The 26132-nt window shown below is 34.4% G+C and overlaps 1 protein-coding gene and 1 long non-coding RNA gene across 4 annotated transcripts; both read left to right on the plus strand.

Annotated features, from left to right (window-relative positions):
• Positions 1-1025: 1025 nt before the first annotated feature.
• LOC142172978 (uncharacterized) lies at positions 1026-3921 on the plus strand. Its single transcript, XR_012702311.1, has 2 exons — positions 1026-1406; positions 3757-3921. It is a non-coding gene; the product is annotated as an uncharacterized LOC142172978 (long non-coding RNA).
• A 5641-nt stretch (positions 3922-9562) lies between these two features.
• On the plus strand, positions 9563-17654 carry LOC107791683 (OVARIAN TUMOR DOMAIN-containing deubiquitinating enzyme 12). 3 transcript variants are annotated; one of them, XM_016613783.2, is made up of 12 exons: positions 9563-9894; positions 11398-11755; positions 11840-12012; positions 12267-12340; positions 12869-12923; positions 13855-13929; positions 14013-14086; positions 14169-14217; positions 14763-14847; positions 15649-15705; positions 17123-17209; positions 17301-17654. In XM_016613783.2, the coding sequence occupies exons 2-11, from the start codon at positions 11428-11430 to the stop codon at positions 17200-17202; spliced, it is 1050 nt and encodes a 349-aa protein (XP_016469269.1). In that variant the 5' UTR covers positions 9563-9894; positions 11398-11427; the 3' UTR covers positions 17203-17209; positions 17301-17654. The 3 variants fall into 3 exon arrangements, with proteins under 3 accessions (XP_016469269.1, XP_016469268.1, XP_016469270.1); XM_016613782.2 differs by having other exon boundaries at positions 17304-17654; XM_016613784.2 differs by having other exon boundaries at positions 17373-17593.
• Positions 17655-26132: the final 8478 nt, after the last annotated feature.

Genomic DNA, 26132 nt, shown 5'->3' on the forward strand with positions numbered 1-26132 from the left:
AAAATAACTTTCAAATATCATAAAGAATAATTTGTTAAAACAACAACAAATTTAACAAATCCATTTTGCAACGAAGAAGAAGAAGAAACTCTAAACGTAAGGAAGAAGAAAGCAGCAATGAAGAAGAAGAAAAGTTACTAAAAATGTACAAATTTAATCGATGGCACAAAACTGGTTTCCACATAAAAGTTTATGAACTCTCCTGACGTTTACTTGCAATATGAAAAAATATTTCATTAGATTAGTAAGTAACAAATAATTTTCTTATTTTTTTTTCTTCTAATAATTCGTTTAATGAAAACCTTTGTATATTCACCCTTCCACTTCATCCTCTTCTTGTTTCTGTTTTGTTTGAACCAAATTTTTAGGGGCATTTGAATTTGGGGCAAATTTCATAGACCAAATTTGCTACTTGATGAACTATTGGTCCCTTTATATGACTTCAACAAATTTCATTTTGCTAAAGATCTCAAACTAAATTAATGGTATCTCATAAATTTTAGAGTATTTTACAGGATCGGACTACTCTTTTGGCATATGTGTCTCTCATTCCTTTAGTTGGAAACCATATTCTATTTTTTTTTTTTTTAACTATGAAGATGAGAATTAGCCCCGACTTAAAATGCTAGCATACCAAAAGGTATTTTCTGGGGTAGCCTAGAGGCTGGGCATAGCCAAAAATGTATCAAGGCGCACTAATATATATATATATATATATATATATATATATATATATATATATATATATAATACTTGCTCGCTCAAGCCAAAATGAGTAAGTAAAATAATTTGGCTCCTCATATACTAATCAAGCCAAGAGGGGTTGCTCTGATGGTAAGCAACATCCACTTCCAACCAAGAGGTTGTGAGTTCGAGTCTCCCCAAGAGTAATGTGGGAAGTTCTTGGAGGGAAGTATGCCGGGGGTTATCACTACCTTTCTCAGATCCTGGGTTGTACTAAGTTGTTGTTGTTGTAGTATATACTAATCAAGCGAAAATTCCAAAAGGAGTAAGTAATTTATCTAGTTTTTTCCTCTTTCAAAATTGTTACTATGGTAAGGACGCATATTTTTACTATTATTTAGAAATGGGAGTTGGGGTGTACTAACAGGGGTGCACGAACAGGGCAACTTAGTAATTATGAATGTCTGTCATGGATTTTCTGGTACTTTGCTTTTTAATTACTGTCTTTTAGGTTTTCCTCATGTCACTGACACATGTTAGCCTTTTTTTTCCTCTGCGACACCTGTCTTCTATTCCATTTCATTTCGATGTTTCTAATTCTTTCTTGGTTCTTCAGTGCGTTATTGCTCTGTAAATTTCCTTTTGCTTCCATTTTTTGTCCTTCCTTAAACAATGGCACAAGATAGCTAAACAAGACATATATTGCATGTCTGTCTTTACTGGTAAGTTTTCCTATGATCTTATTTCTATTTAAATGCACCTTTTTATTGTTAATGAGATTTTAATGGGTATCTGATACTTCCTCTGTTCTTTTGGAATTTTCGCTTGATTTTCACACTCATGGCGTTAATTGTATCAGATTTGCACACTTATGCACCGGGAGTGTTTGATAATATGTCAAAGCCACTGATTTTCTTAAACTTTTTCTCATTTGCTTGCCTTCTGTTAGATTTTTGTTTTTCTTTCTTTTTAAATATAATTTCTTACAGAAATATGAGAAGCTGAAATTAAAACCTCTGCAAAATAATCTTAAAAGCGTCTGGTATTAGAGATTACTTTTGATAGTTATAGCTATAAGTTTATTAGCGCACATTGACATGTAGTAAGATTTCTCCATGAATTTAGCTGTTTCCTCTGTATAAGCGTTATGTATTCTGGCTTACGTATCTTTGTGCAACATCAGGTTCATATAAATGACTTTTAGTACTACTGCATTGTGCAAATTCAAAGTATTTGATCATATAAGTGAAACCACTAACTATATTTTATTTCTTTTTCAACATATTCTCCACAACATTCTGATCTATTATTTAACAACTCAAATGCTACATTATTAAATTCTTATTAGTTGTATCATATGATTTACATATATGTCATTTGTTGCCATCTGCATTTCCATTAGAATATGTATACTATTTACCTAACTTTATTTGTGTTAAAAAGATAATTAAATATACCACATTGTTTTTAGGATTTATATCAACTTACAGATATTAATTTTGTAAAACTGTAAACAACTTGCAATACTTGCAACATTTGTATCCGGAAACGAGGATACTATAGATTTGCTGCGCAGACCTTAAAAGAGTGAGGAACATTGAATTGTTCATCGAAATTTGTGACATCGCGGTAGATATGCAGAAATGTATCCGAGAGAAAGTAATTATTTTTGTCCCATCTACCAATTAAAAGAGTTGGATAAAAAAGGAAACACCATCAATATTCAAATAATACACTTCCATGATGTATAAATCGGGTAGAAAGCTTTGGGGTTGAGATCCGAATTTAATAACAATAGTATACATTCAAGTGGAAGTGGTAGAGAGGCGGGCTGAGATGTCAAGCTCAAAAATAGTGAATTTTCCAGGTTATCAAAAGATTTGAGTGATAAGTTTTAAAAGTTATTTCGGTGTTTAAATCATATAAACTAGATTAAACATTTTGCTATAGTATTGGGAAACTTGAGACTGGTTTGATTATTGACTCCATATTGTAAAGCAAATAGAGACTTTGTCACAGTTCCCCTCTCTTTATTGATGTACTTCAATATTCACTTACATGCTTCTTATTGTTGGAGAAAATTTGTTTAGCTAACATTCTATTTTGATTTTATAAGAAATGTGTTAGTCTGGCATAGCGAAGTTAAGGTCCTTTCTTTATCTTTACAGATATATCAAACAACTTTTGCCGTGCATACTTGCCAGGCCATAATTGTTAGTATAACAATTGAAAAAGTCAAAGGAAGATGTTACATGTGAAATGCCTTACTTCCATGAGCAAACAAAAAAATTGTGAAGTGAAAGAAAGAAGTATGCATAAAGTTTATGTGAACTGTAACTCTTTAAGTACTACTTTCTATCAATGTATCACTTCTCACGTTACTGCAACTTTCAGATTGGTAAAGTTATGTGTGCCTTTAGCTTTGATCAGATTTTTGTGTTATTCATGTGTTACAGCTTCTTCTTTTTCCTCTAATGTTTGAATTTTTCGTTCTTTCTTTCATTTTCACTTTTGCCTATGCAGTTTGTTACCTCATTATTTTGATATATCTTTATACAATGGAAAACAAGATTCTTAAGGAGTTTTACACATGCATTCTGGGAACCAAATTACATTAAATTGAAGAATTCTCAAATGCGCTAAAAACTTTGGATCCAAAATAGTATATTTAAGTGTTATAGTTTTGTATAGTGAAAAAGGCGAATAACTTGGTAAAGGATTCTCTTTCATTAGGTTGAGTTACAGATAGTTGGACTGATAAATTCATAGTTCACACATAATTGTTATAAAGGTTGTAATTGCTTAGGCTACATCAGTTTTCGAGATTGATAAAAATGAGAACTTGGACCAACAATTAAGGCATAATTTATGATCAATAAATATTTGATACATGCCCTTTATAGATTCATAATACACATAGAGTACCATTGCTTGCAGCTGATAAGAATATTGCACTTCAGTCTAGTTTGTTGTTCACTTTCTGTTTTTGTAGTAGAAATTCTTTTTCATGTTGTAGTATAGCCTTTTGGTTGCCTACTAATAGAATTTAATTGTTTGATGTTTGACTAATAGAATTGAGAAAGAAGGGAAAATCTTGGCGTGCTCAACCGGACAATGTAACATCTGAGGACTACTTTGCAATCCTTTTGTTTATCTATTTAAAATATAAAACTCAATAGCATTTCTGAGTTCCTTTCAAGGGCTTTTGCAGATGTATATGATGTTAAAAAAATTTATTCAGTACAATTGTTTGCTTATTCTAATAATCCAGCAAATTTTTATTTTTCGAAGCACACCTCAATTTTACTGTTGGGCCCGTGAGAAGCACGGGCAACCACTACTAGTACCACTACTATGGTAAAGAAAAATAAACAAAAAAGGATAAGAAAAGAAAGAAAAAGAAAACAATAAAGAGGATGATGCTTCTACTGTCAACTCAGCTTATATTTTTTGTCTACATCGTCCATGTTTGGGCAAAGATGAGATGGTCCACTTAGCCAATTGTTGACGTTTAATACATTTTTCATGGTACATAAATGACAAGTGAAGCCAGAAATCACGTAGGAAGGAATCTATTGGGCCATACAGTTTTTTAATTGCTAAACTATTCAAAAAGAATTTAGTGCATGGTCAAACCAAATAATGGCCATATTGATAATTTGTAAAATCATGTATTAAGAAGGATCTCATTAAACTACTAGCAAGACTGGGATTGCGTTATGCAATTGAGTAATACGATTAGTCTTTTTGCTTGATATCAAGTTCGAGTAACATAACCATCAAGAAATTTGGTGAAATAAATAAATAAATAATTAAAATTAGAGATCTCAAGTTTGAGGTCTAAAAATAAAAAAATCTCTGATACAGAGTAGTTCCCCTTATTAAAGCTCTGTACATATACGAATCAGAATTAATTGAAGCCAGTAAAATATACAAAATGTACAAAACTTGAAAGGAACACCAACAAATGAAGAATGTGTTGATTATGTATGATGATCAATAATAATAGATGAACTTTTAAGCAGAGATTGCAATATCAAATCAAGAAGTAACTTATCTTAGTATTTTTGAATTAGTGCCTTTTATTTTATCACATACAAAATCATAAATTTTACATAAATAATGTATGTATTTGTAGTAAAACCAACTTTACAGTAGACCAAGAAAAAGAAAATTTATAATAAACCAAACCCTCGATTGGTATATTTATTAACAATAAAGAATTTCATAGGAACAACCGAACATCTTATTAGAAGACGAAATACATAAACAACTCCTCCAAGTTGTCAACAACGGCCATTTGAACACCTTAACTAATCCCTTTTTCATTTCAACATTTCAAGTAGCTATTAAATGTATCTCGTGAACACCCGAGTCTGGCAGACTATATGTGTGAGTTGCACTCACCAGTGATATGTCAAATGAACCAATTAAAGAATGACATGTGTAATTTATAATAAATTTTTTGATAAATATAAACTAAATACATTAAAAAAGGAAAAATTTCACATTAGAACAATTGAGCTCCATACTTTTTAATTTTATTGCCCATATTTTAATTTACAACCAATTAGCCCAAAAAAATAGGTTAAGATTCAACATCTAACTCAAATAGGTTCTAAAAATTACTGTTTAATTTTTAAAAAAGATTCATCAAGCTTTTAAATTAATTTTCGAATCAGTAACTATGACTCAAATATTAATTCAACAAACCAAATTCATTTTGGTGGTGAAAATTAGATTTTTAACAAGCTTAAATATGTGGGTTTAAATTCCGAATTTAATTTTGTGAGAAATTTGGAGTGGGTGTTATTTAGACTCGTTAAAAATAGTATAAGGAGGTTGTATATAAAATTTGAAGTCATTTAATGGAGATTTGGACTGGTTTTGAATAATAATTACAATTGAAATAGTGGAAGAAGCTCGTCTACAGACGCTTGTATAAAGGTGTATAATAGTGTATAACGTGTGTTTGTACCCTCATATACACTATTATACAAGATTATACATAATTATGCAAAAAACTGACTTTGTCTTCTTCCTTGCGTCTTTTTCTGAAATTTAACTCAAATCTTGCTCAAATCTACTCCAAATCACTTCAAATTTAAAATTTTGAACTTCTTTTGATATTTTCAATCAATTGGAACAATACCCAATCCAAATAACTAACAAATTCAACAAAAAATCATTTTCAAAAGCAAAGCTTTGAATGGTTTTCAATGGTGGACTTCTACTCTTCAATTTTCTTACATTACAAGCAGGTGACACAAGAGGAGAAGAAGAAAATACACAGTCCCTTGAAGCATATGTAGAAGATGTGAGAAGAAGAGAGTGCAAGCAATGGTTATGAGAAGCAATGGTTGTAAGAACACATGTTTTGAATTTGCAAGTGCTTTCAAAATATGTACAATGTGAGCTAAGTGGGGGTAAAACTATAAAAACATGAGCCAATTTTTGTTATGGTGTGAAGTCACATGTATTTTCTTATAATTCTTTCTTAAAAAAATCTTTTTATTAATTAACCAACCTCCCCCCCCTCTCTTTTCATCTTCTTCCTTCTCACTCCCCCTCTAGCCCCACCCCTTCCCCATGAATAACCCCTCACACTGATTTTCTAGCACTTTCCAAGAAATTGAATGACAAAAACCCATATAAAATTGAATGAAATTGAGTGGTGGTCAATGATTTTCGGCATTTTCACCCATGAAATTGAGCGAAAATTAGAAGAAGACATTTTACTAACATTCCAACACCCCTTTTGTATAATATGAACAAACAACCCTGTTTTCTCACTTCTTCTCCCTAGAAAATTTTGTTTTTCACTTATTCCGAAGTATATTTTAGTCATGGCGAGGAATGAAATATTTTCGCGACGGTGGAGGGCGGAGAAGATGGAGGAGTTTGATAATTTGTGCCCGTCTTTTGATTCTGTTAAAGTTCATGTTCTTGCTGCCGATGATAGACTCGTCGATCGGGAAGTTATTGAATGACTACTAAAAATCACATCTTGCAGAGGTTGAATGGAAATCCAAACCCCCAATTCAGTTGTTGTGTTTTTATCCCCCCCCCCCCCCCAAGATAAAGCCTAATTTTAAAGATCTTCACGCGCTTAGATGTAAGTGTAACACACAAATTTTGCCATGTCAGCGTAAGAGGTTTAAGAGAATATACTTTTACCAAGTAGAGGTGTCTATCTGGTCACATAACAAGTTAAGGTGTTCAAATGATCGCTGTGGACAACTTATAGGGGTTGTTTTTATATTTCGCCTTATTAGAAATATAGTAGCATTTTATGCTGAAATTATTTGTTTACACAACAAATCAAGCTAGTCTTATAGCCTGTTTGGCCAAGCTGGAGAAATCAGCTTATTTTGAGAAGTGCTTTTGAAAAAAGTACTTTTTGAGAGAATCAGTTTGTGTTTGACTAATCAGTCTGAAAAACACTTTTGAGAAATAATTGTGTTTGGCCAAGCTTTTTAGAAAGTGCTTTTAAGTGTTAAATTACGAATAAGGACATGAATAGATTTACTTAATAATTAATATTATAAGTAAATAAATAATATCAAAATTTTGTTATTACATGCAATAATTTAAAAAAATCATTTTATTTAAGTAAAATATGAAAATAAAATTAAAAAGTACTTAATTCTTTTAATATAAGTTAAATATATTAAAATTCTTTCAACAAATATAAAAGCATTCACCCCTAAAGACACTATATATTAGAAAGTTTCCTAAAAATAAGAAGAAATATTTATAAATTAATATCCTAAGTATTAGGTTTAAGGGTTATTTTGGTATATACTATATTTTGTTAAGGGTATTTTAGGTAAGAAGAAAAGCCAAAACTGCTTCTGCTTCTGCTTTTGGAAAGAAGCTACTTTTTTCTGCTTCTCTGAAACTGCTTCTGCTTCTTCCCAAAAGCACTTTTTTTCCCAAATAAGCTTGGCCAAACACCTCAAATTAGGGGGAAAAAGTGCTTTTGGGGGAAAAAGCACTTTTTTTGTCTTGAGAAACTTGGCCAAACATACTATTAATTCAAAATGGTACTAGTATTATGTTCCTTGAAAAGAGGGAAAAAAAGGAGGAAAATTAACGGCAGCTATCATGCAGCGAAGGCATCTAGCATTTCAAGCTCCGACAATATCATGATGGTACACGGTATCCGTACCCGCAAACACGAAAGTGAAAAAAAAAAGAGAGGTTAAAAAAAAAAGAAGAAGAGAGAGAAACAAGGAAATTAAGTTGCGCCATTTGATTAAACGTAGAATTTAAGAAAGAAAAAATGAGTATTTGCATCTATACCTGTTTTTTGTGTCACGTTTTAATTTGTATTCGCTTTGCAAAAAGATTGCAAGCGTACCCATTTTTTCTAATAACTTCAGCATACAGAGCTGAAGTAGCAAAGACAATCACGCAAAATTTCAGCATTTTAGTAGACGAGCCTGAAGTAGCAAGGGTGTTGAAACAAGTGTGCTAAAATTTCTGTTTTGTAACTGACGAACTTTAGCTCTAGAGCTGAAGTTTTTGTTTTGTAACTTGCGAACTTAAGCTCTAGAGTTGAAGTTCGCCAGTTACAAAAACTTCAGCTCTTTTTGTTTTGTAACTGGCGAACTTCAGTTCTAGAGCTGAATTTATTTAGTTCATTTGTAAAAATTTCAACACTATTTATGTTTGTTTGGGATCTTGGTCATTTGTATATTGTTTGTAATTATGCAACAAGAAAAGAAAACGAGAGTATGCACAAATCTAATAACTCATCATCATTAACTGATCAGTAAAGTCACCAATTTCAACAAAAATCTTGCAACTGTAATAACATGCCTCTGAACTAATTGGTTACATCAACAAGTAACGTAGTCTAAATTTACTATTACATAACTTTGAAAGAAGAAAAAAAGAAATGATAATTCAAGGGTCAAAATACAGATGACCAAGATCCCAAAGAAAAAAAAAACACCAAGAATCTACTCATCTAATATAGTTACAGCTAGTTATTTAGTTTATTCGTAATTATTTATAATTTATTTTTAAATAATCTGATAAACATATTTATGGCAATCATCCCATGAACTGAAGTTACATAGCAGCACCAACAGCAGCAGAAGAAAGAAGAAGAAGAAGAAGAAGAAAAAGAAGGAGGAGAAGGAGGAGAAGAAAGGGGCTAAAGTTATTTAAAAAGTGGGTACAAATTAAAAGTTTTTTTTAAAAAAGTATAGGTTAAATGGGGGCGCCCCGTGCAATTTTTACAGAAAAAAAAGACTCCTGATGTGATCTTAGATAAATATGTGCTGTCATATATATGCAAAATTTAAAGTTAAATTAATTCTAAATAAAAAAGTATGATAATCTTTTTTGATAGACTAAAAAAGAAAGTATGTCATATAAATTAAATCATAATATCCAATTTTAATATGCATTTTTTATAATTTACTCTGTCTCGTATTATCTTTTTGAATAATGTGAGCGTTTCAATATTTTTTCATTTTCTCTATTATTATAATAATTTTTTTCATATCCAATTAATATAATACGTCATTTATTAAGGATAAAATAAAGATTACATAAATTCCAAGTAAAATCTGTCATTATTTTTAAAACATACTAAAAATATGCCACATAAAATGAGATAACATAGAGTATAGAGTAACAAATTACCATTTAGTCCTTGCTAACGTAATGTGGTTATATAAAGGAATATATCTCAACAATAAAAGTTGTCAGAAATATTGTTCAAACTTTTGTATCAAATTATGTATAAATTATTAATTTTAAAATTAAATAACTTAAAAAATTAATTTTAAAATTAAATAACTTAAAAAATTATACATTCGGAATGAAACTCTAAATTTCTATGGTTAAAAAAAAAAGAGAGAATGAAACAAACGGCGAGGAAGCGGCATAGTGCTGCAAAAAACTCCAAAGAAGGGGACTGAGGACTGAGAGAAGTCAGAAAGGGGTGCATTTGCAGAGTTTTGATTCCATTTCCATTGTCCATTTCCTCTCTCTCTCTCTCTCTCACACACACACACACACAGCCCTCGTGACATCCGTCCTTCTCCACTTTCCCCCAATCACCAAACATTTTACCATCCATATATTATTTGTGGCTTCTCGAATACGGTTTTCTTTTGTTTCACCGGCATTCTATTCTTTCAACTTTCTTCCTCACAAGCACGAGCTATCGCTTTCGGATCGGCGAAATTCACTGTAAGTTTAACGCGCATTTTCTGATTTCTCATTGTTTTCGCTAATGCCGTACTTGTAAGAGATGAAGCGACTGCTTCTCCGCTTCATTCCGTAGCCGTGATTTTGAGTGATTTTGTGCGTGTGTGTATGTGTGTTGTTTTTTGTGCATTTGAAGTGTGTAATGAGGTGTTAAATCTGTTTGAAATGGATCGCGTTGATCAAAATCTCTGTGATTGATTTAGATAGCGGCTTTGCTCTATGTATGTGTATATATATTTGTTCTGCTTTGCGTGCATTCGTTATTAGAACTGCCGCCCAAATCTAAAAATAAAAATATAGGTTATTTGTTGGTGATAAACTTGTGAAAATGGATTGAGGTGATCATAATTTGTTGTGATTGATTGAGATGGTGTTATGTGCTGTTTTTTCTTTGCTTTAATCTTTAATTTGCTTATTGTCAGTAAGATCCATTGGCATTAGTGATATCTGGCACGTCATAGCCAAAAATCTGTGTATTTTGCATTTGATCACTTAATAATTGAAAAGCTATCTACAAGTAAATACTACTAGTAATTAGATGTCAGTGTCAAAGGGAAAGAAAAGAAATGATGGTACAGTGAACTGGAGCTTGCTCTATGTATTTCTCTCCGTATCTGTGTTTTAAATGATCTAACATGTATTTGATCACTTAATTGTTGAAAAGCTATCTAGAAGTAAATAGTAATTACACGTCACTGTAAAAGGAAAAGAAAAAAAAATGATGGTACAGTGAACTGGAGCTTGCTCTATGTATTTCTCTGTGTGTGTGTGTGTGTGTTAAATGATCTGAAATGGAATCAACTAATATTAATGTCCTCGGAATTCATGAGCTAGTTTAGAGGTTTTGGGAAGTTTATGTGAATTGCTTGACCGTCTCATCTAAAAGCTTATATTGTTAAAGAAGGGGCATTTTAAATCAATTTATTTTAGGTCTGAATGAGTTTGTTAGGTTAAAAGCATAAATGTGGAAGGATTTGTCAAGGTACACTGAAACTCCTTGCATTGCATTATTTTAGTATCATATGCCATTTTCCCTTTTCTTCAAAAGTGTTGTCTATAGGTGCTGGTGTTTTGGATGATGTTCAAAGAGCGCTTGCCCTTCTAAATTGTATCACTTTACCAAAGAATGTCGTTGAGGGCCCACATGAATTTAGCAGAAAAAGTAGGTACATCAATTTAAATGGTTGCCAGTCCCTTCAGAAAGCTTGAAAGTTGATTCTTGAGCTGTACCTATGAAACTGATCCATTTTTGCTATTATAATCTTGAGGCATTTGTAAGCAATTGTCTGTGTAACCTTTTAATATTAGTCGATTCCATTTTAGATCATTTAAAAAAGAAAACACAGATGTATTAGCTATTTGCAGTTCTCTTGTATGAAAGTTGGATATTGTGCTTCTTGCGGAGCACAGATAGTTGCTGTCTTTTTCTCTTGTTATCATTACTAACTACTAGGCAGAACTAATCTTCAGCATTCATTGTTGCAGGCATTTATCTTATAAAATCAAAATTCTCAGATGATTACGAGCGAGCAAGATCCGGATGTTGTCCGATGGGGTCTCCAGTTGTTTGACAGTGATCCCTATTCTAACTATGCCTATAGTGGTGTCATACCCCATAACAGTGTAGATTACTATCAGGACCATTACTTCAAGGATGATCATTTTAATGCGGGATCTAGCAATGAGGAAAATCACAACTTCAGTGCACAGCGCCTCCAGGAAGAACTGTCTCAACTTTCAGTCGCTGAACCTCCCTCAAATCTCCATCCAATGGTAGAACATACACAAACGCATTTTTATCCACAAGACTGGTTTAGTCAACCTATGGGACACTACATTATTGGTATTGGAAATGCTTGATATTTCCAACCTTATAGCTATAGCTCTTGGATTAATTTATTCTGACTATTCATACTATAATTTCCAGGAGAAGACAATTGTGATGAAGAAGAAACAAGTAATGGACCTTCCACTTCATGCTCTAGTCCAGGAGAAGAGTCATACACAGGAGAAGATTGGTCGTATTCACTTGAATTGATGGATGAATACGATCTTGATGGTGAAGTAGGGAAAAGATTGAACCAGATGATTCCAATTCCCGTAAGTATTCCATGTTCATATGTGTAGTGAGTTAGACACTAAGGTTGTGAATTTGTCTACTTTCCTGGATCAACACAAGCATCTGAAAAATGTGCATTTATGTGCCAGAAGCAGTTGGAGACATGTCTTATTCTGGTTAATCTTCATTCTTTGTAAATGCTTGAGTAATATTCTTATTTATGTCTTCTAACCTAGCTGTGTCTCTTGAAATCTTTGCCTTGATGCTCATGCAATTTCTATGCCTACTTTTGCAGCATATTCCCAGAATCAATGGTGAAATACCATCAATTGATGAGGCAACCTTAGATCATCAAAGACTTCTTGACAGGTACTTTATAATTTCTTTCATAAAAGATGTTAAAGTCCAGTCCAAAGATAAACACACCTTTCACAGTTACTGACCAACAAATTATATTATGGTAAAAACAAAAATATCATGTTGTTTTGCATCTTTTTAGTTTTTGAAGGATTTGTCATGATTTCACCATCATTTCACATGTTTTTCTATTAATCGAAAAATTATGTCTTAATATTTAATGATAGAAATACTTCTTTGAATGTTAAGTTCTGTTTTCGAATTAAAGAATGCATGAAAAGAAAATAATAGGAAAAAAACAAATACTCCTTTGCTGTGATGTTTGCTCTCTTTTTCAACCGCAATTTTAGTATTCTCTTCCATCATCACTATTATATTTTATAAGTCAAATTAATATCTTGAACTCCGTGCCAGTTAAACACCTTCACATAAAATGAAACTGAGAGAGTACATGTGAAGACTCTGTGAGTGTATTTCTTATTTGATTCTCTTCTGTGTCATTCTTTTGTTTACGGTACTGAAGTTTGTGTATTTCTACAGATTACAGGTCTATGAACTAGTCGAATTTAAAGTTCAAGGTGATGGTAATTGTCAGGTTAACTCTCTTACGTTCATACCCTCTTCTTTTCTAATTGAAAGTCACAACTTTTTTCTGGAACAACTATTTAAAGGAGAGTTGAGCACATTTATTATTTTGTCGATTCTGTAAAGGAGGGTAGCTTATTATTTTAAATTCTTTAGGCATAGGGAAGTAGTAAATCAAGTTAGTGACGTTTGAAAGGGGTGTCTGTTAGTTTTCTTGTTTTAAATATTTGAGTTACGCTGTGTAGATAAGATAGATGGAACAACAAAATATTCAATTTTAGGAAACAAGACAGTATCTTGAGATTGTCCAGTAGGGGAACCAACCACCATTATGAAAATGGGAATAGCTTCTGTGTCGGAGTTACTAACTGCTACACCCAAATTTTGCAAGCTATGTAATGATAATATCATGTAAGCACATATTGTAAGATACACTATGGAAGCATGTAAGCACATATTGTAAGATACACTATGGAAGCAATAGATGCTGGAAGAAGACTACATTTAACATTTGCTTCAGAAGCTCTGCCCAAGAAAGCCATCTCATACAATTTTAGGATGCTATGCAGTTGTAATATGGAATTTCAATTTTAGAAGTCGAAACCAAAAGTAAGTGTATTAGCTAAATGTGCCCTATGAAGTGGAGGGGGGAAGGGAGATGGTGGGAATTGAACCCCTAATTATTGTGTAGAGATTTTTACTGGTACCACTAGATTACAAGCCTTTATAGTGTTTCACCATTTTCTTTAGGGTCTGGCTTTTTTTTCTTTTTTTGATACTACATCATATATGAATCTCAAGTAAACATATGTTTAAAAAAGTTCAGTTGGGCTTGAAGGCATATCTTCTTAATCAGGGTCTTATTCCCACCTAACTGTTTCATCTATTATGACACGACAAGCCATTTTAAATTCTGACTGGTATAACATGTATTCTTCTAGTTTCGTGCTTTGTCCGACCAATTTTACCGCACCCCTGAGCATCACAAATTTGTCAGACAGCAAGTTGTGAATCAGGTCAGTAAAGCTTTACTTCATAACATAAACAATCTCGTCTTATCATTCTTATACTGTGAGAACGATATCTTTTGCATTATCAGCTCAAGTCATGCCCAGAGATGTACGATGGATATGTTCCCATGGCCTATCATGATTACCTGAAGAAGATGTCAAAGTATTTCTTCAACCTTTATTTTTGAATTGATATCTTTTCATGGATTGCTTGTAAGACGCTACTTTTATGTAAATGAAATCAGGGATGGGGAGTGGGGTGATCATGTAACTCTACAAGCAGCTTCAGATTCAGTAAGTTTCTGGTCTTTGCTCTCTTCTACACCATGGGCTCTTCTTTCTTTTTCATTTTCCTTTTTCTCTTCTTCTTTTTTTTTTTTTTGCCGTTGAGGGAGGATCGGAAGGGGGGAGGAGAGGCATTCTAAGCGTCTTTCTCTTTAAATATTGTGACATATCATATCCAAGAAAAAGAACTAGGGGGTGGAGCTGGTCAAAAAACTTGTAGCCAAAAATTAAAATAGCCAAGAACTGCAAATCCTCTTTAACACCGTTGACTCATTCTTGTTTAACCAACAGCATGGGAGTGATCATCAAATATCAGCTGAAAGTTCAGAACAATATCATTTCTGTTCACATGTTTGTGAACATCAAGCTAAAGTGCTGCGAGAAAGAGTTTGAAGTCTATTAGTGTTCCACTACTGATGCTCAAACATAATATTTTAACACCATTATCTTTGGTGAATTCAATATAGCGTTGTTAAAACTCGGTATTCAATTGCAGTTTTCTAGAAGAGTCAAGACATTTGTAAAATCTGACTTTTCTCAACAATTCACTGCAGTATGGTGTAAAAATATTGGTGATAACATCTTTCAGAGATACCTGCTACATTGAGATACTTCCCACCATTCAAAAGTCTGAACGAGGTACAAGATGTATTCTCGTTCATAAAATTTGCTGTGTTCCTTATGATTGTTACTAGATTTAGCTGCAGCTTTTAAACTTATTACTTATCATCTAAGTAATCCTATGAAGTCCCACTAGTACTATGAAATTGTCAGTGTTGCATTGTCTACCATTACCCGTTGATTCCTCAGCCCAAAAAAGCTAATTATTTATTCATCATACATCTGCTTTTTCAATCCATATATATTCTGTTGTCTACTCATACTATTGGGTGGAGCAACTATTTACATTGAGTGCATAAATGGACAAAGCATTGATTAGTTATCTTGACCTTAGCTCTAAATGTATCAACATATTAAATGTAAGAGTAATGGCTCTATCGGCTTCATCTTGACCTTAGCTCTAAATGTATCAACATATTAAATGTAGGAGTAATGGCTCTATCGGCTTCCGTGGTTTATGGATAAGTCAAGATCCTTGGACATCCTTGGACATTTGCCTACAATAACAAAATAGTCTGTTTTCACTAGGCTTTTTTCTTCTTGTTTTGGTTTGAAATATTAGTTTCAAGCACCTGTTGATGAAGAAGTGCATTTTCTCCTTTGGGCGGTGGGTGGAGTCATTTATTTCCTTTGTGCAATTCGAAAGGAGATCATCCTTTTCCCTCTGGGATATACCAAACTATTTTGAGGGACCTTTTCATTATTACTTGGTCAAATATCATGAAAAGGAGTTCAAGTGAGATTGGGTTTAGTTGTTGTTTCTCTTCAATTTTTAACAAAGTTGGGATGACTATTTTATATGAACTCACATTGCTGCAGTTATCTTCTTGAGCTTTTGGGCCGAGGTTCACTACAACTCAATATATCCTGAACGAGGTGAGATCAAAATGTTATAATTTTGAGTTAGTTATTTTGCCTCTCAAGTCCACCTCATTTTCCACTTTTATCTGTCTTAACTCGTACACATATTTCAATTTTCCAGTCGATAATTTATTTTGCCAATTTCCACTATTTTCCAGAATAGTCAAGTAGAGGACCATCAGAATTTGGTATAGGAAATTTTGGATAACTAAGTGGCAATTGAAAGAGAAAAAGCTTCCACTAATATGAAGGAAAGTAAACAAGAGTTGGTTGTGTTGATTGACATAAAACAAAAATTATCCATTTCTTCACCAGTCACCACAGCCATCTTATATCAGATGATGTATTAGATGTTGTTCAATGTCATTTCAATCGCCTTCTTCTAGCCCTCGTTTGAAACCTGAATTTAACCAAAGAAAATGAGTATACATTTTCACGGAAATTCTGTTCACATGTTTGGGAGTGAAAAAAAATATGAAGGAAAAGGAAAGGGGTAAAATGGTAGGACAACATGGTTATATTTGGAAGAAGGTGAAGAAATTGAACGAAGTTGATTCCACTTTTTACTCTCTTCTTTTTTCTAGGATTTAGAGAGTTGTAAAGTTTGCTTCTTCTGCTTTTCACATCCACTTTACCCAGTTAGTGCTCAATCCTTAGATAGTTGTACCTGTACTTTTCTTCTTCCCTTCACCCAAATCAGTGTCCAAAACTTAGAGAGTTCTACTTTCTGACTTATTCTTTTTTTAAAAAAAAAAGAAAAAGAGAGTTGTACTTTCTAGCTTCTTAGTACCTAAAGCTTACAGAGTTGTAATTTTACTTTTCTTCTCTTTTCTTTTCCACTTGCACACCTCACCCAATTGGTACCTAAAATGTAGAAAGTTGACTCGCAATTTTCCTTCCCTTCACCCATTAGCACCTAAAGCTTAGAGGTTATACATTTGCTTTTTTCATTTTTGTCCTCTTTCAATTTTCCGGTTTCTTCCTTCCTCTTTACCTCACCCAAGTGATACGCAAGAAGAAAATGTATCAAAGATCAAGGTGAAAGTGGAGATGACATAAACAGGTAGAAGAATGGAAATTCAACAATGATATAAATTGATAGTACATTAGTTCTTCTCTGTGTGCTTGTTCAGCGGGCATTTCCTTACCTTTTTCCTTCTCCCCAAATGATCCAAACAGAATCAGGAAATCGTGTTCCAAAAATATATCTACTCCTTTATTTTAATGCTACAGTGTATCTTCTTGATACTTCTTATTAATAAAATTAACTTGCCATTATTAAAGCTATATATTCCTTTTTTTTTTTCACATTCTTTTCCTTAACAGTGTAGGATCCAAACCGGGTCTTAATGTAATATTCTTATTCCTGGATGTATCTGTGTTCTCTTGGGTCATCGTGTAACAGCTGAAATTGTTTGCTTCTGCCTTCCAGATATCACAGCTATTGAGATGAAAAAGAAGTACTTAGCCATTTCAGATGAACAATTAGAATCTCAAGATGGTTACAGTTGATAGACTGGTATTAGACACTTCACATATTCTGTTCAAATTCTTGATATTTCAGTCTTAAATTATTCTAAGACTTCTAATTAATTTATTCCATTGTTTAGCAGCAACACATGATGTTTGCTATAATGCTTCTGCAAGTTACTGATAACCAGCTCTGTTTTGGTGCTGCTCAGGGTGCAGCCAATTTTTTCATGACATTCTTTCCCTAGAGCAATCTGTGTTTTGGGGTTGAACTTACACTCTTCATCTTTGCTAATCCAGAAACAAGTCTGATATTACTCTTCCTTCAGTATGTTTACCTTGAATAATCTGTGATGCATACTCAGATGCATCATTTCTTCTCTTCTTTTCTTAACCTTTAATAGCCAGATGTACAGGTGAATATTTGATTTCTGAGACGTATCATATTTATCTGATCCAAGGTAATAGCGTTTATAACTATCTCCATTCCATTTCATTTTGGTGGTGTTTGTATGGATGGTGAATTTGATGTTAATTTGACTTATGTATCATCATAGAGGTAGTAGATGAAATATGGAGAAATAGTTGAAATTTTTTTGATAGATAAAACTTCCTAGCAAAGTTTAAAATTTAATGTTAAAGAATTTGGATTTTGAAACTTGTGAAAAATGCAGTGTAATATTTTTAGTCAGATAGAGTTGAGTATGCGTACTATGGTTTCCAAAGAAATGGTAGAAGTCGACCAATGAAGTCCTATTAGTTTGTTCTTTTGAAGTCGACCAATGAAGTCCTAATAATAAGGTTAGAAGTTCACTCTAAGAAGTATTATGCTTTTGAAAGAAAACATAGAAGTCTGTTATTTTCACTATTTGCTGCAGAAAAGGCAGAGGCGTATCCCGGATTTTAATATCATGGATGCACTATTATCTTTAAGATACATGTTTGGTTCCATTATATAAAATTTTATGATGGTGGCAAGTTGACGAGCAAGCTATATTAATATTATATTCGCAAAAAATATCATTTACTTTACGATTGTCCTCGACGAGTTTTTATTAAAAACGGTCAATAATAACATCATTACTTAAAGATTTACATATCTCACGCTCTATATAACAAACTAAACAATCATTCAAAAAAGTTTTTATAAGCGGCGCTTAATATTGAGCAAAGGTTTTCCTGTTTTGAATTCACTGAGAGCCAAGAGAGACGAGTCATGAGTGCTTTGTTTTTCGGGATTTCAAAGTTTTTGTACTCAAAAGAATGATTAAGAGAAGAAAATAAAAAAGACGTACGCAAAAGGGATTTTTTTTTTTAAAAAAAAAAAGTAAAAAAATATATTTGTTTGTTAATTGAAGAGAAAGAAATGGCATAAGGATATGTTGTTAATTGAAAAGAGTGAGAAATTGAGAATTTATTTATTGTAATTAATTATAAAATAAATTAATCAAAAAGAATTGTAGGCGGATCGAACCCGGACCTTGAAGACAAAAAAGAGATAAGAGGGGCACTTAGTCACCAATGTACCAAACTAATCATGTGAGCATCGTGGGTGGTCAGAAATATATTTAATCACATAATTAAAAAAATTACTCCCTCTGTTTCAATTTATGTGAACCTATTTCCTTTTTGGTCCGTTCCAAAAAGAATGATCCTTTTCTAAATTTGGAAACATTTTAGTTTAAACTTATAATTTTACCCTTAATGAGAAGTTTTTAGAACCACACAAATACTATGGACCCCTTTTTGACTTGTTTAGGACCACAAATTTCAAAAGTCTTCATTTTTTCTTAAACTCTGTGTCCAGTCAAACATGTTCACATAAATTGAAACGGAAAGAGTAATATTTTATACATAGCGTAGGGAGGGAAGCATGGGTGCATGTACCCAGCCCCCTCCACATAAATCCGTCTCTGCGAAATCCTAATGCTTTACTATGTGGGTAGCACGAAGCCAAGTAAAAAGTTAATTTCATTCTCCCTTTTGATCAATCTGGGAATTGTTGGTAAATGTTTCACTTAATTGCACTCTATAGAGACTCGAACTACCTTACATGTTTTAACAATGAACAACCAGTGTTACCCATTGCAAACTTCCAAAAATGCACTAGGAGAATACAAAAGTCACATGCTGAAATAAAAAAGGCACACATACACACACCAAAAAAAAAAAATGCTCATGCACACAATCAGTCATTACTTAAAGTAGGTAAGAAAGAATAATCAAGGACTGTGAGGCGATTATATTAGTATAGAAAGCGGGATATTATAATTGCAAAATTGACCCATGACTTTCAGGACCTACCAGCAGCGCAGGCTTTAAACATGTGCGCACTACTAATGGTTCCTACGCTCTATCTATAAGACTAGAATATCGGATATCCAGGTGCATACCATGACCTGATTTTCTAATTATTTCGTTGGCATAATCTGCTTCTTCTTTCATAATTGTGGACTTGTGGTGTAGGTAACTTGTGTATGCTTCCACTAATAGCATATTTGATAAAAATTTTAAAATTAACTTATTTTAAAAAGTATTTTTTATCAAAAGTGCTTTTTTAAAAAGTATTTTTAGTGAGAAATATTTTGTGTTTGACTAATTAATTTAAAAAGCACTTTTGAGCGACCATTAGTATTTGGCCAAGGTTTAAAAAAATATTTCTAAGTGTATTTTTCTCGAATGTGTTTTTCAAAAAAGTGCTTCCGGAGAGAAATTATTTTTTTCTGCTTCTCCAAAACTGTTTCTGCTTCTAATCAAAAACATTTTTTTCTTCTAAAAGCTTTGGTCAAACATTTTAACTTTGAAAAAAAAATATTTAAAAAAAAATGCTTTTGGCCTTGAAAAAGCTTGGCCAAACATGCTATAAATGGGAGTAATCTCCTAATTTCACTTTGTTAACTACTAAAATCTCATCGTTAGGTGGTTGAATCTGAGATTATCTTATATACTTCAAAGAAAGGATTATCTTATAGATTTTCTAATTTCTATCTTCAAGATTCTTTAATCACAAATATTTTCAAGATTAATAAAAATGAGATAATCTTATAGACTAAAATAAGAAGATTATCTTATAGATTTTCTATCATCAAGATTCTCAAATTTTGTATTTTTAGCTTTGCACGTTACTGATGTTATTATTTATTTATTTTTGGATTGGATATTTGGATTCAGTCAATTTTAGGATCTCATATGAGACGTACATAGATTATTTCTTTCGTTTCTTGAGGAGAGGATTCGGCCTTTTGGACATGAGAAGAGAAAGAAGAGACGAGCTAGAGAAGCATAAAAACGAAGAAATAAAGATTTTTTTAAAAAAAAACTTGACCTAGGTGCATAATAAAATTGAATTTTAAGGTGTATGCACCAAATTGAACACTGACACTGACACTGACACTTTGGAACCTCAAATTCAAGAAAGAAGTATCATATTTTACATATAGTAATACATTGTTAAAATGGTTCGTAAACTATTAAGCTCTTGGTAGTAATTATTAGTTTATTATTAATGCCATCCCGTTTGGATTAGCTGTTTGTAAACAGTTGATAAACTTAAAATGCTGAAAAATATTTTTAAGTGTTAAAACTGACTTTTTAAATAAATATTTACGTTTTTGGATAAAAGTACTGAAAGTGATATTAAGCAGTTGATATATTTGGTAAAAAAAATGTTGATAAGTTGTTCTTTTATTAAAATGACTAAACCCTTTAAAACTTCACAAAAGATTATAAATTAAAAAGTTTCTTTGTAAAGAAAAAGATGAACAACGAATATGGAATGAAGAGAAAATTGGAAAATTTATTTTGGAAAAAGTACTATTTTGTGAATTACAAAATATTATTAAGGAAAAACTAGTAAAAGTTTTGGTCAAACTAAAAATGCATATAAGCTGAAAAGGCGGGATGACCAGTTTATGATTGATTTTAGTGCTTATAAACACTTTAGGTGTTTACCAAATTCATAGATAAGCTAAAAAGTGCTTATAAACTAATTTGACAAACTTATAGGATTAATCAAACACCCTCTACTTTTTTAATATTTTGCCATGTGATACACAAACCCGGCTCACAAAGGAGATTATCCTATAGATTCTCTACTATCTTCAAGATTCTCAAAGTTTGGATTTCCAGCTTTGCACGACGTTGTTGTCGGTTTTTATTTTTTTTTGAATTCATATTAATTTATAAATTTTAGCATTTCATCTGAGGAGAATGTTCGATCCTTGGATATGAAACGAGAAGAGAGAGAAGAAACCAGTTAAAATAGTACGGGCTAACCAATTTTTGGACTGGTCATTCAATAATAGCAAACATTTGCCAAGTCATTGAAAAATATTTACTGTTTTACTGCAACAAAAATCGATCCATCATAATATATTAGAGTTTCGTGCACATGTATATGAATTTCTAGCATATTATGCTGGATCGGTATACTTTACTGACTCCAATATAATATACTGGAGTTCCAGTATACTTTGCTGGAACTCCAGTATAATATATACTGGAGTTGTATACTGGAATTTCAGTATTTTCTGGATTTTGAACAGTGTTTTCGGTCAAATTTATCTTTACATAAAAAGTGACTAAAATTCGATTATTTTTGAAATTATGGCTATTTTTGAATGACTGCTTATAAATTTGGCTATTTTTGAATTTCTCACGATAAATGAGCTTACCACAAAAAGAGAAAGAACTATGAAACAAGTACCTTTGGTACAATTATATTTTTAACTATTAAGCTGCAATTTTCATCCTAATTTAGCGGAAAGTGAAGACTCAAATACTTTGGAACCTTAGTTTCAAGAAAGAATGTATGCGGCGAAATTAGGGGACATAATTCCTCGCTATCAAGCCACTTCAGAAGAATGCTTCGAGACCCCAAAGACGTGGAGCCGCGACCGAGTTCCCTTCCTCGGGAATCATTGGGGCCAGACTCGAAGAAGAAGGAGGTCGAGGCTACAGCAGAAGGGGAAGCTCCCAAGGCACATAGCTAAAATCTGACAAAGCCGGCCTATCCAGAGCCTATGCCGAAGCGTCGCATCTCGCCGTCCCATCTCCATGCTTTACAATTAATACATGTTGTACTATAGCCGGGTTCCCTTCCTATATAAAGGGAACCCACACTACTTTGTAAGGGGCGGATGTTGCTCCAACTATTTCTCCACAAGATCAATAATATCTCTCTTTCTCTTTTCTCTCTAACTTCCTCGTTCTTATTGGCTCGAGACCACTCTTAGCGTCTATAGTTTTCATACTTGTTCTTCATTTATTGCTCGGTATTGGCCATAAAGAGCCTTGTTTAATCATATCTTAACTGTTATCCTATTCCCGACTACCCCTGATAGCTCGAGATCGAGCTGGATATCGACCTCGAGGTCCTCCATCGACCAGTCCGAAGCCAGGGCAGCAAGCCCCTCGGTTTGATTACTGCCCCGTTTTAGCTTGTATTTTGTCATTAAACTTCATATTCTTAGCAACATCTGCTTTAACAACTAGCATAAAAATAGATCACGTATTTTTAGAATCCCATTTACAAATTCAATTGTTGTTACCATTTTTACGGTAAACAGTTTGACGCCCACAGTAGGGCTAAAAATAATAGTGATTATTTTCTTGTCCAAGATCTCTTGATTTCAGGTCAAAATTTCTGGCTCGGTAAACAGAGTCGGGAATGGCAACCTCGAAAACCATGGAGAAAACGGTATGGCTGAATCAGTCATTGGCGCGCCACCGCAGAACCCCGATAACGCACCTGGACCGGTTCCGGCGGATGAGGTTTCGCAAGACGCTCAACAGGTCGACGAAACCTCACACACCGATGAAAGCATACAACATGGCGACCAATAAGAAGCCCAAAAAACCCCATCCCGGGAAGAACAAGAAGTTAATCTTCATGTTATTTTTGAAATGTTGCAGGCACAACAGTTGGCCATCGCTCAGTTACAAAGCCATCGGAAGACTTCCAGCACAGCAGCGCCGGAAACAGCTCCCCCCGCCGAGCAAGTACCCGAGAGATCAAGCAGTAACAGATCGGTAGCCAACCCTGCCATAGCAAAGATGCTGGAGGATCTCACCAAAAGGATAGAGTCAGGCGAGAAAATGATAGCAGCCAATGATAAGAAGGTCGAAACCTATAACTTCAAAGTTGACCAAATCCCGAGCGCACCCCCGGTCCTGAAAGGTGTAGATTTGAGGAAGTTTGTGCAACGGCCGTTCCCCAAGGAAGCGGCCCCGGAACCCATTTCAAAGAAGTCCAAAACACCAGTGCTCTATAAGTACAACGGGACCTCAGATCCAAACGAACACGTCACCGCCTATACGTGCAGGGGAAAGGCAACGACCCACGAGATGATGAGTTTGAGCTCGCCTTATCGAAAAGGTTCGGGGAAACACTTTTGAAAGGAACAATGATGTGGCGTCATAACCTAGCGCCTGATCCCATAAACTCACCTACCATACCAGTAGATTCCTCCGTAAAGACGCACGCCGATGCTATCGAAGCAGTAACGAGAGAGCCCGACACATCCAGGTCCGAACAAAGGGAGAATGAAATGCCATAGGAATTCACACATTATTCCCTGGCGGAACGAACGAGATTGCCCCCGGCCTCAGATGACTGGGCAACACAGGCCTTCACTCATAGCCTAAACATCCAAGGACCGACGATCTCAGGGTAGTTCAAACAAAGCTTGATTAGGTACCCAGCCAAGACCTGGTCGGGTGCCCGTACCCGACATCGGTCACAAATCAGGGTCGTGGATGGCCATCCAGGAGCCCCCTCGGGCTCACCTTACTCAAACAGGCTCCTAACAAAGAAACCAATGCCAAATAGAAGAAGGTACCACCCGTGCGCTGCAGGTAGGAGGGACGCCCCGAGATGCTATCTACCTCGCAATGATCGGAGAATGGCCCGAGGGAAACATCCTCGAGGAATCTACGACAAAGCCATATTCGATGAGGATGCATGGCCGGTAAGGGAGCCTTGCCCGTCAGAATACAATTTCCATATCCATATATCAAATATCGCGTTTGTCGTAGGCAAAATCAGGGACGTCAAAATGGTTCGGACCAACTCGGCCAAATTTCCCTCAAAGGAATCGCGGCCTGACACGGGAACTACATAGCAAGTGCGACCGCGAGGCTGAAGGTAACCATCAGCTCCGAAGGAAAGACGCCAAGCCTCTCGACAAAAATCACCACCGAGAACTAACGACTGACCGAATTCGAGTTCCGTCCCTAGTATGGAAGGCGGCAGGGAGGAACGAAGCAAGCGGGCTGCAGCACACTACCATGATAATAGAGGAGCGACGACCCTTTCCAAGGACTTGTAATAGGGAAGGCAAAATTTTTTGCCACCGGAGAAAGGCAGATCTGGAGATATACCCCCAAGGATGCCATTACGTTCAACAAAGAGGTTACCGAGACCTCGTCTCGACCTCGCAATGACGCACTGGTAATCTTCTTCCTCACTCAATCCATTTTAAATAAGACATATGCACATGAGTACAGGTGGCTCGATCAGCACTGACGGGCCAAGGATGATGGGGCGGGTCAGACCGCTGGGTCAAAACATAACCACCTCTCGAATCTTTGACAGATTTCAAACGGCGATCGCTACGACAAGAAGAAAGACCATTTTCTCAGTACAGCATGACTGGCCCAGGCTGGAACGCCGAGTTCCATGTCATCAAGGGAGACGCAAGGCACAAACGCCTTATCCAGGCGACCACGGACGCATCACCCGAGTACAGGTCCGCCCCCACTTTGCCAAAAAGATGAAATCCCACACGAGCTACGGAATTAAAATCGTCGGCAGGAGGCAATACGCGACAAGGGGAAATCCCGCATCACATGACACATCGCCTACACATCCTGCGGTAAAGAAAAACTACCTCCCTCTTGTTGATACCCAATTTTTCCTCAAATTATTTTAAATTTGCATATAGGCCATCAAAATTAGGTTTTCATAACAATAGGTATTTTTCTATAATTTTCCTCATATTTTACTAATTCATTTTTTATTTATCCAGTATTTTTATCTCTAATAATTAATTATAAATTGCATTACAGATGATTTCAAAAGTATTCCTTGATTTAATATATCATTTTTGATCCTATTAAAACCAAATGTATTTCACAAATTAGCCAAATTGGCACTATCTGGTTATAATTACAATGACTTTGCAATTATGGCTTAATTATATATTTTGTGCTATGTTTTTACTCAATAATTAGTCATTTATACTTTTAATACTAATTAATCATTTTAATTTAGTTTATTAAGCATCAATTTCATTTTTTTATAATTATTAACCTTTTGAATAAATTATTTATTTATTTTTATGGGGTATTTAACAACTAGCTATTTTTAAATTTCAATTCTAGCCTAATTAACCCAGACCCCTAACCCAATAAACTAGCCCAGTTACCCAACCCAAACTTAAAATCTTACCCGGCCCAACCCTCGTTCGATCTGAGCCGTTGATTAATTTAAATCAACGACCCAGATTAATACTTACCATATTAACCCCTAAAAGACTACCCCCCTTTCTCATTTTCCCCCCATCTCACTTCTCACCCGTCTCTCGAAATTCTCTCAACTCTCTCTAGAACCTTCATCTCCTGAGCTCTGTCTCTCCCCTCTCCGACCATCTCCTCGCCGGAAACCATGAAGTTTCCACCTCTCATAGACCTTAGGAATCCGTCTTTCACACCTGTGTCACCGGTGGAGGCTCTCAAGTGACCCTGAGGCGATCCACTCCCATCTCCGGTCTCATGCCATGTTTTCCGGACACCTATGGCCGTTCGAGTAAGATCTCTACATTTTTCGGCCAAAGGTCGGTGATATTTTAAGCTCTCTTCTCCTCCTTTGGGTTTTCTGTGGAAACCCTAGCTTTAAATCCTCTGATCTTTTTAGATCTGTGATGGATCTATGTGTTTTTTAAGGTTCTCACCTGTTTTTCTCAAAAGATTTC

Source organism: Nicotiana tabacum, chromosome 18, assembly GCF_000715075.1.
Source record: "Nicotiana tabacum cultivar K326 chromosome 18, ASM71507v2, whole genome shotgun sequence".
Classification (NCBI taxonomy): Eukaryota; Viridiplantae; Streptophyta; class Magnoliopsida; order Solanales; family Solanaceae; genus Nicotiana; species Nicotiana tabacum.

What these genes read in the sequence shown, in the direction of transcription:
- LOC107791683 (XM_016613783.2), top strand. Translation starts at nt 11,428, where the DNA reads ATGATTACGAGCGAGCAAGATCCGGATGTTGTCCGATGGGGTCTCCAG. An exon ending in TATGGGACACTACATTATTG is followed by an intron (nt 11,756 to 11,839) that starts GTATTGGAAATG and finishes TATAATTTCCAG; the next exon opens with GAGAAGACAATTGTGATGAA. An exon ending in ACCAGATGATTCCAATTCCC is followed by an intron (nt 12,013 to 12,266) that starts GTAAGTATTCCA and finishes CTACTTTTGCAG; the next exon opens with CATATTCCCAGAATCAATGG.